We start from the raw sequence: 15,420 nt of genomic DNA on the forward strand, positions 1-15,420 counted from the left end.
AATTTTTCTCCTAAGTTTTCTCCTTGGAGGATATTTGTTTATCTTCTGTTTAAAATAACTTTTCAGAACCTTGAAGTTGAAAAAGTACCAAAAAGTGTGCGACAAAGTACTATCAAAATTATTTAGAGTATTTTCTTGCATGTTGGCAATTTAAAGGGGAACTGAAGAGAGAGTTCTATGGAGGCTGTCCTGTTTATTTCCTTTTAATCAATACCAGTTGCCTGGCAGCCCTGCTGGTCTATTTCTCTGCAGTAGTATCTGATTAAAACCAGAAACAAGCATGCAGCTAGTCTTGTCAGATCAGACTTATAAGTCTGAACCACTGAAACACCTGATCTGCTGCATGCTTGTTCAGGGGCTATGGCTAATAGTATTAGAGGCAGAGGATCAGCAGGGCTGCCAGGCAACTGGTATTGTCTAAAAGGAAATAAACATAACAGCCTCCATATACCTCTCTCTTCAGTTCCCCTTTAAGATACATTTTATTGACAAGATGTGAAAATATCACCTTGAAGAAAACACCAGAGAAAAAGTTAATTGCATATAGGCCCAGTGTGCGATACAGACGCTACTAATGCTAGAAAAATTAGCATGAAGCCAGGCAACTGTTATTGTTTTAACCTGCTGGGTGTTCTGATTTCTGCGGCCGCGGGAGGGTTTTTTTTCGGCCGATTTTTTTTCCCCATCTCATGTAGCTAGCCTAGCGCTAGCTACATGATTCTCCCCTTCCTGCTCACTCCCTCCCACCCTTCCGATCGCCGTTCTCTGAACGGGATTTCCTTTAGGGCTTCCCCCGTCGCCGTGGCGACGAACGGAGTGACGTCACAGGGATTCCCGTTCCACCCCAAAGCGCAGCCTAGCAGCGATTGGCAAGGCTTGCGCATGGGGTCTGCAGGGGGCCTCTTTCGCGTCGGATCGGTGGCGAGCGTGTAGGACACGTAGCAAGCAAAGTGCTTGCTGCGTGTTTAAAAAAAGAAAAACTATTCAAAATCGGCCCAGCGGGGCCTGAGCGGTGCAGTCTAGCGTCTCTGGACGAGATCAGCTCATCCAGAATGCTAGGGAGGTAAAGGAAATAAATATGGCAGCCTCCATATCAATTTCATTTCAAGAGTCCTTTTTGCAAAGCACTGCTGCATGCATTTTGTGTGGTGCAGACCCAAAATACACAAAAAAACAAAAAACAAACGACAATGCGTGCATAAAAATCCATATGTTATTAGTGTAAACTTAGCTTTACTAGAGCTATCATAATGGTTTGATCAGCCTGTTAAAAAGGTTTTGCCTCCTATCTACTTTTTTGCATACATAAATCAGAGTTTAACCCTTGCAATAAAAAGTGGACACAAGGAAACTTATTACAGATATTATTGAATACTTCTGTCCCACCAGTTTTATCGTAATGCTTGTTTACAGAATATGTAGCATAACTTTATGTAGTGGTTTGCAAGACTAATGTGTTTCTGGTCTGTTTTTTCAGTTCTAAAACATTACTTTATGTATATTGTATAGGCATTTCAGTTTTCTCCCCAGAAACTTTTTCCAGCCGGGTATCATGAAAAAGTAGCTGGGTGGGGGCGCGACAGGGAATGCATGGCTGGCGCAACTCTGCTAACAGCAGAGGAGGAGACAAGCCAAGGACAGCCGGGTGCTAACCAAAATTAGCCGGGTGCAGAAAAAGTACAATTTCCCCTATGCTTACAAATTCTGGAAAGAAAGTCATCAGGATTTCAGTTGGAGAAATTGTATTCACTTTCTGATCCTTTCGCAGTTATTAGAAAAAGCAAGAGGAAATTCTGCCCAACAGGGACATATACAGCAATACTCAACTCAGGGGTACCAAACCTTCTCCATTAGCTACAACTGAAAAAACATGTTTGTGGTGGAGTTAGGCTTTTAACATGTATCGGTAATTAAAAGCCATTTTCTGAAGAGTACCAAAATCAAAATATAAGTGAAATAAGGTATATTTTATGTGTATACAAAAAAGGTGAGCACATCATAGGTCAGTATCATTTAGCTTTGCCTTGGCTTGATTTTTTTGGTCTTAGTTGAACAGGAGTTCTGGAAGTCACATCCAGTGCAAGGTTCTTATGTTTTACATCTATTTCTTTCAGAGATACTTGCAGTCTCTTTGATGTTTGAGCCATGAACACAAAACTCTCCATCAGATCAATGATCCCATGTTCTCTGCAAATTCTGTCCAGTCCGTCAAACCAAGAGAGAACCTTTTCCATTTCCGCCTGCACAGCTTTCTGCTCCTCCAGTTCAGCTAGAAGTGCCTGAGTCACATTTTTCTCTGCCTTGTACTGACTGTGCAATGCCTGTACTTCACCCTGGAGAGCCTCAAACTTCTCTTTACTGTAGGAGTACTTTGCATGCACCACATCCTCAGGCAGCAGAACATTCCTGGGAATCTTTAGCACTAGTTCTAAAAGACATTTTTCCAGCTTCTCAAATAGGTGATTAAAGCGTTCAGTGATGAAGAATAAGTACTTTTTTGTACTCTCTCTGATATCAAAGCGATCTATTCCACACCCTGGGAATTTCTCTTTTTTCTTCAGGATGACACTTTCCACAACAAGCAACATGTCAAATAGATAATCTTGAAATGAAATGTACAAGCGAAGTATGCAGGTTTGTGGTGTGAACCCAAAATACTGAGTTTCATAAAACAATGGAGAAACAGACGTCATTTTCAAACCTATAAGACAAAAAAAAAATAAAATAAAAATAAATATCTGTAAATGCAACAGAAAAAAAAAATTAAAAAAGGAGGAAAAACAGCATATAATTTTAAAACAACTACTACAAATGTAAAATATCAGAATCTCTCAGTGATGTGACTGTTTTGCCCTTCCCTTGGTCCCATCACTAATGCCAATAGACAAAACAAAACACTTTAAGTAGACCTGAACCAAGTAAAATCATTTAAACGGAGGGAATTGCTGGTCATTTGTGACTTGCTTGTGCATGGCTGCAACATGTGGACAGAGGAGCACACTAAGTATTCCTGCAACGCCCAGAGGTTTTGCATATCAGAGTATGAGTAGGGTGCACAGCAGCTTCCACGTCAACTGCAGGCTAGAACAAGATTTTCACTAGTATTTTTTATATAATGTATATTATGGAACTGACATGTATTACACATTAAAAAATCCACTTTAAGTTGTCAAATTTCTATGGCCTCAGAGCTGTAAATTATTAAATTTGTGAAACCCCTGTAGAAACTTCAACTTAAAGTGGATCCGAGATAAAAACTTTTACTCATTGCATAATTGTGTTCCTTTCATATAGTTTATAGGGCATTCCTCAAGCCAAATACTTTTTTGTTTTGTTTCTAATTCCCTATAAACTAAACAAGCCTCGCCCACAGCTTTTCAGAGTGCCTTGCCATTTTCAGACAGTAGCAAGGGCTTATGGGAGCTCAGTCTGGGCAGGAGGAGAAGGTGTTACTAGCCAGAGATTTCAGAGGAAGAGGGAAAGAGGGAGGAGGGGGAATTAGGTTTTCACAGGCTAAGGGCTGGAGATGCATATCAGCTTGCCTGTGTATAATATTTACAAACAGAACATGGCCGCTGTCATTGTATCACAGGAAGAAATAATCATAATCTGCTGAAGCTGTTTGCAGCTAGATTTGCTGTGTAAACTATTATTATTATTATTAATAAGTATTTATATAGCGCCAACATCTTCTGCAGCACTGTACAGAGTATATTGTATTGTCACTAACTGTCCCTCAGAGGAGCTCACAATCTAATCCCTATCATAGTCGTATGTATGTATGTATGTATGTATGTATGTATGTATGTATGTATGTATGTATGTATGTATGTATAGTGGTTGGAAACTTCCTGGTTATAATCAGAGACCATTACCATGTTTACTGCACTTTTTCTTATGTTCTGCCGTCTGCAAACATCTACAAGTTGCATTGCAATATGCATCCTCCCAGTGTACCACACTCCATTTCACCTGCTCTGCTTTCCTCGCCTTACTCAGCTTCTCATGAACTGTTAGCTCTCCTGAAATCTCTCTGCAGGTCACACTCTCGACCTTATATTCACTAAATCCACCACCATTGCAGACCTTGACATCGCACCCTTTCCACCCTCAGACCATCACCTTCAACCTCCTCACGGAAGGCACCTCCAAATTACCCACCCACCCACCCAGTCGATGGCAGCGAGACCTACGCAAGCTCAACCCTAGTGTCCTTGCTGACCCCCTCCATGCCCTCTCCTCCACTCTCCCCACCTAACCTGTCCTAATCTTGCTTCAGCTCAGTATCGCCAAACTCTCTCATCAGCCCTAGAGAAAGCTGCTCCACCAATTTTTCGCCGCAACCGACCCCCTAACCCCCAACCCTGGCGCACTACCCATACTCGCAAACCTCCAGAGGAAAACACGCGCCACTGAACGGAAATGGAGAAAAACTAGACTTAACCAGGATTTCCTACAGTACAAGACCAACCTGCTGCAGTTCCACACTGCCCTTGCTCATGCGAAGCAGGAATACTTTACCAAGCTCATCGGAGCACAAGCTTCCAACCCCCGGCGTCTTTTTTCCACTTTCAACTCCCTGCTTAAACCCACCCCCCCACCCTCCGTTTCCTCCCTCTCTGCCACAGATTTAGCCACCCACTTCACCAACAAAATTGTCTCCATCCGCCAGGAAATATCCAATCTCCAACTCCCACCTCCTCCCAACCAACTCCTCCTCCACCCTATCCTCCCCTCACATCCTTTACTCCTACTACCACCGAGGAAGTCAACCACCTACTGCAGACTTCCCATACCACTACTTCCCCCCCCCCTTGACCCCCATCCCTTCTGATTTACTCCAGCCTCACTTCACGGAATTGGCCCTAGTCCTCACTACCCTGTTCAACCTCTCCCTATTCACAGGCACCTTCCCCTCAGACTTCAAGCAGGCCGCTGTACTACCCCTGCTCAAGAAACCCTCCCTCGACCCCTCGCTACCCTCCAACTACCGTTTTATCTCCCTCCTCCCCTTTGCCTCAAAACTCCTTGAGCGTCTGGTTCACAAACCCCTGACCCAGTACCTCAATGCCAACTCACTGCTAGATCCACTCCAATCTGGATTTCAGCCTGCCCACTCAACCGAAACTGCTCTCACCAAAGTGGTCAACGACCTTGCCTTAGCTAAAGCTGAAGGTAAATACTCCATTCTCCTCCTCCTTGACCTGTCAGCAGCTTTTGACACAGTAGATCATCCCCTACTCCTCCAGTCCTTGGGCATTCACGATCTTGCCCTGTCCTGGCTTTCATCCTACCTCTCCAACCGCTCCTTCACGACCGCCTTCAATGAGTCCTCGTCCACCCCCAACCACCTCTCGGTGGGAGTCCCCCAAGGTTCGGTCCTTGGCCCCCAACTGTTCACCCTATACACATCCTCCATTGGCAAGGTTATCTCCTCCATAGGTTTTAACTATCATCTGTATGCAGATGACACCCAGGTCTACCTCCACACCCCTGACATATCCACCACTACCATGGACAAGGTCTCCTCCTGCCTATCAGCCATCTCCTCCTGGATGTCCACTAGGTTCCTGAAACTAAATCTAGACAAAACGGAATTTATGATCTTCCCACCACGGCCATGCACAAACCTCCTAGATGTGCAGGTCACTGTTAACCACACTACCATTCGCCCTACCTCTCAAGCCCGCTGTCTGGGTGTCACCCTGGACTCCGCACTCTCCTTCACTTCCCACATCCAAAACCTCACAAAGTCCTGCAACTTCCACCTTCGTAACATCTGTAAGATTCGCCCTTTCCTGACTTCTGCCACCACCAAACTCCTCATCCATGCCCTCATAATTTCCCGCCTTGACTACTGCAATGCCCTGCTGTCTGGTCTCCTTATGACCCGAACAGCCCCACTGCAGTCCATCATGAATGTGGCAGCCAGAATTATCCACTGCTCCCATCGCTCCACCACGGCAGATCCCCTCCTAGAATCCCTCCACTGGCTTCCTATCCAGTCCAGAATCAGATTCAAGATACTGTGTCTGACCTACAAATCTGTCCACAAAACCTGTCCAACCTACATTTCCGATCTTACTTAGAGGTACACACTTAGCCGCTCACTCCGCTCTTCCAATGAACTTTGCCTAACCGCCCCCCGCATCACCCAGTCCCATGCACGCCTCCAGGACTTCCTTAAGAGCTTCTCCAACACTATGGAACTCCCTACCTCCACCCATTAGGGCAGCCCCCTCCAACATCTTCAAGAAAGCCCTCAAAACTCACCTTTTCACTCTGGCCTACTACCCCTCACAAGTGCTCTAAACCTACAGCTGAACTCTGGTCCCCTACCATTCGTGTCCTTACCTCTCCCTCTAGATTGTAAGCCTTTGGGCAGGATCCTCCTTTTGTGTCCTACCTGATCTTGCACCTCCATTACTGTGAACCCATGCTATGCATCTGAGTGAACCTAACTTGCCTAATCTCCATGCTCCATCCAGTGACTGACTAAGCATTACCTGGTACTCATACTTTGGTGTGTGATCTGGTTTTCTTGTATTCCTGTATTGTCATATTGCTGTATGTCACCCCTAAATATTGTCTGTTACCTAAATTAATGTTCAGCGCTGCGTAATATGTTGGCGCTTTATAAATTCAATAAATAATAATAATAATAATGTATGGGAAGCCAATTAATTTATTTGTATGTTTTTGGGGTGTGGGAGGAAACTCTGGTGCCCGGAGGAAACCCACGCAGACACGGGGAGAACATACAAACGCCTTGCAGATAGAGCCCTCGCTGCAAGGCGAGAGCGCTAACCTCTACGCCACCGTGCTGCTGCTATCTAATCTTTAGATAAGATATATAGACAAGTTACTTGTTTTAGTTAGTTTTTCATCTCAGATACGCTTTAAAAAAGGCATAGTTTATAGCTAACTAGATTTCTGCAAGAAAGTCAATATAAAATTGCAATACCTTAACACACTAAAAAGCCATCGCACTGATATCTAAAGTCAGTGATGACCCATTTTGGTCAGAAAGAGGCAGACACTACTCAAATAAGCTGTGAGCATTATGTAAACTGGTCTCTGAGCCTTTGCTGCCACCTGCTGGAAGCAAATCATGTATTACTTTGGATTGGATTTCAGGCTAGGCGCTAAACACTTATAAAATAAAGGGTATTTTACTTTGAAACCGCCATGCTACACTTTTTGAATGTACCCATGTGTAGTGTATAGATTCTCATTTGTATAGAGGTTTTGTTCTGCGATGTTGCAACCTTTTTCACTTGTAAAAGAAGTTTTGGAAAACTTGCACATTTTAATCTCTCTTGTACTTAACCACTTTGTCCTTTGCTACAGTATATCTACGTCAGCTGTGGCACCCTCCAAGCCACAGCGACGTAGATATACTGACCTGCTTGCAGCCCTGTTGTGCAGGAACAGGTGCGCTTCAGAGCGCACCTCCTGGCACTAACAGCTGCAATACTAATTGGTGAAAGGGAAAATGTTCCCTTGTAGCCAATTAGTGACCCTACCGCGGATGAACGATCACCGCTGTAGCAAACAGCGTGATCATTCATCTCCCCCCCTCCGTGGTCGGATCTGCTAAAAAAAAAAAAAAATGATAAAGCAGCCCGACTCACCTTTTCCTGTTCCAGCGATCAGCCTGCAGCCCGAGCCTCAGATCCCCGCTCTGCACGCAGCCCTGTGATGCTGAATAGCCGGGTCCCGGCTTGATGACGTCATCAAGCCGGGACCCGGTAACCGGCATCACAGGGCACAGTGCAGAGCGGCGATCGGAGGCTTGGGCTGATCGCTGGAACGAGATAAGGTGAGCCAGGCTGCTTTCTTATTTTTTATAGCGATCTGGCCACCGAGGGGGCTGCCTGGGTGTGTGGGGGGGGGGGGGGCGGCATCTGGCTGGGTCTTATGGGGGTGTGTGGACCCTTGGTGGGGGGTAAAATGTGCAGCTGGGGGGGGGGGGGGATAAAGTATGAGGGGCCACATATTTTTTATTTCAAATGTATAATTTTATACTGGGGGCAGTTCTGGCTATAATGGTGTGGGGGCCCTAATCCTGGGTGCACCTGCAAATCCTGAGGGCGCATCTGGCTATAATGGGGGACCACTATTCCTAGGGACACATGAGGGGCAGCAATCCTGGGGATACATCTATCTATCTATACTAGGAGGTGCCAAACTCAGAGGACACATTGGGCTATACTGGGGGTGACTGATATTGGGGACACATCTGGCTATAAGGGGGGGGGGGGTCTGATACTTGGGACACATTTTGCTATCAATACTGGGAGACATAATACTAGTGACATGTTTTTATCTCCTGTGGTACTTTTTATTTTTAAACTGGAATTGATAAAAACTGAGAAAAAAATGCATTTTTTTCATTTCCCCCCTTTTCTTCCCATTAAAATGCATAGAAAACTTTTTTGGTCTAGGGATAAAATACCCGCCAATGAAAGTCTAGGTTGTCCTGAAAAAAACGATACCTAGATCATTTAGGTGTCACGAGTAAGGCTAAAGTTATGGCTGATTAAATAGGGACATAGCTAAAACGTAAAAATTGCTCTGGTCAATAAGGGGAAAACAAGGTCTGGATGCGAAGTGGTTAAAATACTTCAATAAAATGATTTTGGAATAAAAAATAAAAAAAAAATAGAAACTATATAGTAATAACTGATTCACAATGTGGACACTCAATGCATAAACTGGATAATAGAGAGAGAGAGCAGAGACGCAGTGGTACTTGTGCAAGGTCTAAAGATTCACACACACCTTAGATTAAAGTGAACCCGAGGCGGCCGATAAAAACAAAACAAAAAAATGGGTACTTATCCATTAGCCGGGCGCATCCGGCAGGTGGCGACAAAACTCCACCAGAGTTACATCTTTCCCTACTATCCATGTCGGCCTGGAGGGGGAATAGTAATTAGCGCCACCTGCCGGATGCGCCCGGCTAATGGATAAGTACCAAAAAAATGATATACTCGCCTAGATAGTGTGAAGCCTCTGATAGCCCTGAGGCTTCCCATATCCTCCTCGCCACCACTGTTGCTGTGCACAGACACTGGCCATATCACACAAGAGCTTGTCAGATTTGTTCTTGTGGCTGCGCTCCCCAGAATCCAGAGGCATCCCTCTAAGGCTAGGTTTACAGTGGTCAGTAGCATAATGCAAGTGTTATAATAATGAGTGTGAACTGCGATGGAGACTGAACATAGACAGTAAATCAAAGCCTGCATGCAGCGAATTAGAATAGCGCGATCAGTTACAACACAGTACTATGAAAATGCCCATAGAGTTTATGGTAAGTGAGATGACATGCAGAATTATACTGCAACACAAATAAGCACTGCAAACTAGCCCTTAGGTAAATACTCTACTACATGGAAGTGGCAATACTGGCAAATTAAAATTGGATGTGTGCACAAGCCTCATCTGCAAACCACTACACCAATGGACCCATCTGGGGGCGGTCCCACTTGCAGCATTTTGGGAGCGATCATCGGTAGCGGTGGATAGAGCGCCAAATAGTGGTGAAATCGCTGCACTTCCATGATCCAGGAAATCACAAGCACGTTGCAATTGCCACCAAAACGCTCATAGTGGGTCCCTAACCGTAGGGTTCATTCACACTGTAGCTTGTTTTTAGAACACGTTCAATGTGCAGTGACATTCACTCACAGAAAGCTTAATGCAATGTGATGCACCACGATTCCAATAGTGCTGCATACCGCATTTCTCTCCTTTTGTGCTGTGTCAGGTATGTAAAGCAATAAAACTGCTTTTGCAATGTGCATATAAAATGTAATTTGTGTTTTTCTGTGTATTTTACCTCTAAAATATCTCTTTCACGTGTGAGGACATTTCCAGTATCAGCAGACAGGAACCTCAAGCTGCAGATATTAAAAATAGGCTTCAATGTAATATGTATGAAAACGCATGGGACCTCATTAAAGGAACACTATCGATTCACATATTTTTTTCAATTGACACAGGAATTGTTTGGGAAGTGCTGCTAAGTACTGGTGTATACATTTTAGTAGCAACTTCTTTGTTTACTGTTAGCAAAATACTTTCAATCTTTACTGACCAAAACTGCTGACTGAGCCATGAGGAGAGGGGAAATTCCCCTCATACTTGATCAGTTAACTCTATGGGCCTGATTCACAAAGCGGTGCAAAGTGTTTGCACGCCTGTGAAAAGCCCTTTATCACCACGCCTAAACTCAGTTTAGGCGTGATAAAATGAAACTCGCACGCAAACTTTTGTGCGCGCACTTCGCGCGATGTGCCCATTAAACCCTATGGGCGCTGCGCGCAGAATTGCGAGCGCAAAACTTTGCGCGCGGGACTTTGCGCGCGATAAAGAGCAAAAGCGGTGCTAACTCAGCAGTGCACGGCTTATCACGCCTAAAGTCTTTTAGGCGTGATAACGGAGTTATCACCGCTTTGTGAATCAAGCCCTATGTGTAACTGTGTGTGACAAGAGAGAGAGAGCTCCCAACAGCTGCAGGTTCTGTGTCCTGTGTTTCTGACTGGCCTGTCTGAAGAGAGCAGAGGAAATGTAACTAATTGTAACAGCTTTTCATACGGTTTTTGCTTTCAGTTTGATATTTGCTCTCTGTAGTCTGATATACAACTCTGGCTGTGCATTGAAGCAGACATCCCTTCTGCAATTGATTTGTCCCAATATAGCTAAATCCTACCCTCAATAAATTACAGCTTTTGCCTCTGATATTTAACATGAAAAGTAGGAAAATGTTTACACAGCTACTTAGACATTATTTGCACACTGTCATTTTAGAATACTTGGGTATCGATAGTATTCCTTTAAGTTCCAGAGATGTACAAGGGTGAAAGATGTGAGCAATCCATGTTACTTGTGGAACAGGTGCCTGGCAATCTGACCAAGTTAGAGATGGGCAACAAGATGTGAATAATTCCGGTCTGCATGTAAACTTTAATGTAACGCAAATTGTATGCAGCTTGGAATTAGGCCAACAAAACTATATAGGAAGCGCAATTGATTAGCCCATTTACAGCCAATCTTCACAAATGTAACCAGTGCTCATGGCAAGTCGGATACATTTTAATTATGGATACATAAAATGTAGCGAGCACACAAACAAAGGATGCTTGCTCTTAAAATCCAATATGAAGGGGGGGACTAGCACTGCAACGTACATGGATGAAAGGAACAAAGTAACAACCCAGGTTTTTGAACTGGTATTTCATCTCCCCTTTCAGTTATGCAAGTTCCAGCAGAAGTCCCCTTCTTTACAGCAGCTATAGCAGAACAAGTGTTCTTTGTTTTCTGTGTGTGCTCCTGATAAAACACTATGTTAAAATTGTAGGAATAGTAGTTTGTGCACCAGGCCACTTCTTGAGAAATTGTTTAACCTCTTGAGGACCGCGGTATTAAACCAGGCCATTTTTTAATAGTGCCACTGCAGCTTTAAGGCTATGGATAAAGAAGTTACAGGTGACTGGCACTCGAAGGAGACTGGAGGTGGCAGTCGGAATTTGGTTACCGAGCAGACTGTGCTCTCTACCTGGTAAGATATCACGATGTGTAGCGGAGAAGAAAAGCAGGTCTGGCACCAGTCTCAATGCTTCAGTGAAATTTTATTCCAACAGGTACAGTCTAGTAAGGCACATGGAGGTACAAAAAGACGGCCTGACAGCCGTTTCGCAGGTCCCCCTGCTTCGTCAGAGGCCAATAGTGGGGGGCACATACCTAGCTCCATATATATAACATTGTATAGCCATAAACTCACCCCCGTCTCGCTGCACGTCGCGGCCGTATGGGATCCGCCCCTTCCGGGTACTCCCAGCCGCTGCAGCAGCCAATCGCAGAGGTGAACCCGCCAGCCAAGGCCAAGCTGCAGGGCTGCGCAGCACACACAAGTGATTCCCCCCCCCCCCCCCTTTTCCCCCCACCAACAGAGCTTCCTATTGGTGGGGTCTGATCATCCCCTCCAGTGTTTTGTTTGTTTGTTTTTTAAATAAAAAGGTGTATATATATATTTTTTCTTGTTGAATACCCCGCTCACCCCCCCCCCCCCCCTGCTGGTCAATCATTGTGATCGGCTGTCATAGGTTTCAGCCTATGACAGCGGATCACCGCCGACACTCTGGAGGGGACAGCTGTGTCACACGGCTGTCCCCAGTACAGCGCTGCCTTAGATCGCAGCGCTGTACTGCCCTAACAGACGGCAGTTTTGTCGTTTAACAGTCTCTGAGCGGCGATCGCCGCACGGAGACTGAAGGCGGGGCGGAGCTCTGCCCCCCGAGCAGGAGGTGCGCGCGATCTCCTGCTAGCCCCATAGAAGAGGACCGTTCACGCCAATGGGCGTGGAGCAGTCCTGGGGCTGCCGCACTGCTCACGCCAATTGGCGTGGAGCAGTCGGCAAGTAGTTAAAGGGAACTCTAGGTCAGAGGGATATAGAGGTTGTCATTTATTTCCTTGTAAACATTGCCAGTTGCTTGGCAGTACTGTTGATCTTTTGGCAGTGCGAGTCAAATCCCTGGAAAAAGCACATGGCTAATGCAGCAAAACCTGAGTCAGCTGAGTCAGAGTACCTGATCTGCTGCATGCTTGTCCAGGGTCTATGGCTAAAAGTATTAGAGGCAGAGGATCAGCAGGGCTGCCAGGCAATGTGTATGGTTTAAAAGAAAATAAATATGGCAGCCTCCCTATTCCTCTAACCTCAGGTTCCCTTTAATGCTTTTTAAAAATAAACAATTTCTCTTTGCAAACTACAGGATGGTTTTGTTGTTTTTACCAAGTACCTCCTGCCCCCCCCCCAATGAAACATACTTTATACACTGACAGCAAATTGCTACATTGGCACGCTTTATTAAAATTATCATCCCTGTGCTTATCACAAACTTTGAATTCCATAGTGGAATGCACATGGTTTTATTTCCTATACACATCAATATGCTTGTCGCACCACTTGCGATGACATGGCAGTTTGCTCGCATGCACGGACCACTTCTTGCCCTACAGGGAGTACGTCACTGAGCGGGGGGATGGGTGCATGCGCACTATGGAGGGCCCTGTCACCACACCGTAGCACAGAGTCATATAATTACTGATCTCTACGGTGTGGGGATGCAGCTACAGGCACTGTCACCGCACACGTGTAGAAGGGCCCTTAAAGAGAACCCGAGGCGGTTTTTACTAAAGATTGATTGGACAGAGGCATGTTCTCTGCACAATGACATGACTGTGTCCTATTGCCACTGCTAGTCCCCCCGGGCTCTGCTGTCCTCCCTGCAAAATAGCGCCAGGCTAGAGACAATCTGATTGTCGCTAGCCTTCTGTTTACCTGGAAGCTTGTCAATCAGTGTCCCCCTCCGCCTCTCCTGCATCCTCCATTGAATGGCTCCCTGCCTCTGTCAGCTGCCTCCAAAATAGTACTTCCTGGGTCGTGGCTTAGCTTCCGATTGGAGAAAGCTGAGAGGCGGGGAGCCATTCAGTGGAGGAGGACAATGATTGCCAAGCTGCAAGGTAAACAGAAGGCTAGCGACAATCAGATTGTCGCTAGCCTAGCGCTATTTTTCAGGGGGAACTGGTGGCGGCAACAGAAGGACACAGAGGCATGTCATTGTGCATAGAACTCTCTCTATGTCCTATTATCTTTAGTAAAAACTGCCTTGGGTTCTCTTTAAATAGACTAAAATTATGCTGTGTACACATGCTGAAACTCAGCCAAGGTGGGCGATAATGACCTCCTCTACCGAGAATCCAGTGTACACAGCAACCCCCGTGACGCCTCAGCCAGCGATCAGCTCCGCAGAGAGCATTGTTCTCTCCACTCATCCGCCTCCTGCCAATATGCATTCCTTGTGTGCCCCTCCATCTGTAAAGCCTCTGCCTTGCAATGTCACCTGAGAGGTTGATTTCCAATCCCTGACAGGCTACATGCCTCATACGTTTGTATGAGGCTTTAGGACTTATTTCCACTAGGAGCCGCGACCATTTGATTCAGCTGCGGCTCCTGTTCTGCTGCATTGCCACAGCCTGGATGGAACAGCGACAGCTGACTCAGTCCCAACTCAGACAGGAAGTGACTACAGTGTGACCCTCACTGATAAGAAATTCACCTTTTTATCTCTTTATTGCTCTCAGAAGCCATTTTCTGCTAGGAAAGTGTTTTATAGTTGGAATTTCTTATCAGTGAGGGTCACACTGTAGTCGCTTCCTGTCAGTCAGACGGTGCTGCTGCCACTGTGTGCGTGCCCGCATTCCCGTGCACGTGAAAATAGTGTGGGGGGGGGGGGGGGGAGCACACCATAGAATAAATACACCTTTATTTCCAAATACTATATTGTCACCATACTTTGTACTAGGGACATAATTAAAATCTTATGATAACCAGAACAAATAGGCAGATAAAATGTGTGGGTTTTATGCACAGTAGCAGTGTTTATATTACACTATTTCTCCAATTTCATCCCCTATAGTTTTATTTTTTCCTTGTTTTTCCCTTTAAAATGCATAGAAAAAGTAATAATTATTGAAAACAAATAACCCCAAAAAGCCCAATTGGTGGTGAAAAAAAACAAGATACAGATCATTTAATTGTGATTAGTAGTGACTAAGCTATTGGCAAATGAAAAGAATGAGCACTGAAAGGGGAAGGGAAAAAAAAAAAAAAAAAAAAAAAAAAAAAAAAATCGCTCGTCCATTAGGGTAAAAACCCCTTTATTATTAATTAGATTTATATAGCACCAACATATTACGCAGCGCTGTACAAATAATAGGATTACAGACAATGATAACAGGGGTGACAGAACAATACAGGTAATAGACAACAGATACAACAATACAGGTAATAGCAATAAGATACACAACACAATGCAGACAGTAGTACAATGCCAGATCATAAACTGGAGTGGTAGTGGTAAAAATTACCAGTTCCAAATTCTGGGTAAAGTGCACATAGTCAAGTATGATACACAAGGGGAGAGCGCCCTGCCAAAGGCTTACAATCTAGAGGGAGGGGTTGGGGACACAAAAGGAGGGGGTGTAGCAAGAAGTTATTGGCAGAAAGGATTAAGGCAGTGTTGAGTTGATGTAGGCCTCCTTGAAGAAGTGAGTTTTTAATGCTTTTTTTTTTTTTGACGGTGTTAAGGATGGGAGCGAGCCTGATGGGCAGTGGGAGAGAGTTCCACAGGATGGGGGCAGCTCTAGTGAAGTCCTGCAGTCGTGCATGGGAGTGCGAGATACGTAGGGTGGTTAAAAGGAGGTTGTTGGAGGAGCGAAGTGGACGGCCAGGTGTATATCTGCTGACCAGGTCAGAGATATTAGGTTGGGCAGGACTTGTGTATGGATTTGTATGCCAAACATAGGATCTGGAAACTGATTCTGAAGTGAATTGGAAGCCAATGAAGGGATTTG

At 45.1% G+C, this 15,420-nt stretch overlaps 1 protein-coding gene across 7 annotated transcripts in view; it reads right to left on the bottom strand.

Annotated features, from left to right (window-relative positions):
• Positions 1–1,948: 1,948 nt before the first annotated feature.
• The window catches only part of MIS12 (MIS12 kinetochore complex component), a 32,071-nt gene continuing 18,599 nt past the window's right edge, over positions 1,949–15,420 (bottom strand). For all 7 annotated transcript variants that reach the window (XM_068268517.1, XM_068268519.1, XM_068268520.1 and 4 more), the window contains one exon: positions 1,949–2,701. In XM_068268517.1, the coding sequence (XP_068124618.1) occupies positions 2,010–2,701 (692 nt within the window). In that variant the 3' untranslated portion in view covers positions 1,949–2,009. The remainder of the gene's footprint in view (positions 2,702–15,420) is intronic.

Source organism: Hyperolius riggenbachi, chromosome 2, assembly GCF_040937935.1.
Source record: "Hyperolius riggenbachi isolate aHypRig1 chromosome 2, aHypRig1.pri, whole genome shotgun sequence".
Lineage (NCBI taxonomy): Eukaryota > Metazoa > Chordata > Amphibia > Anura > Hyperoliidae > Hyperolius > Hyperolius riggenbachi.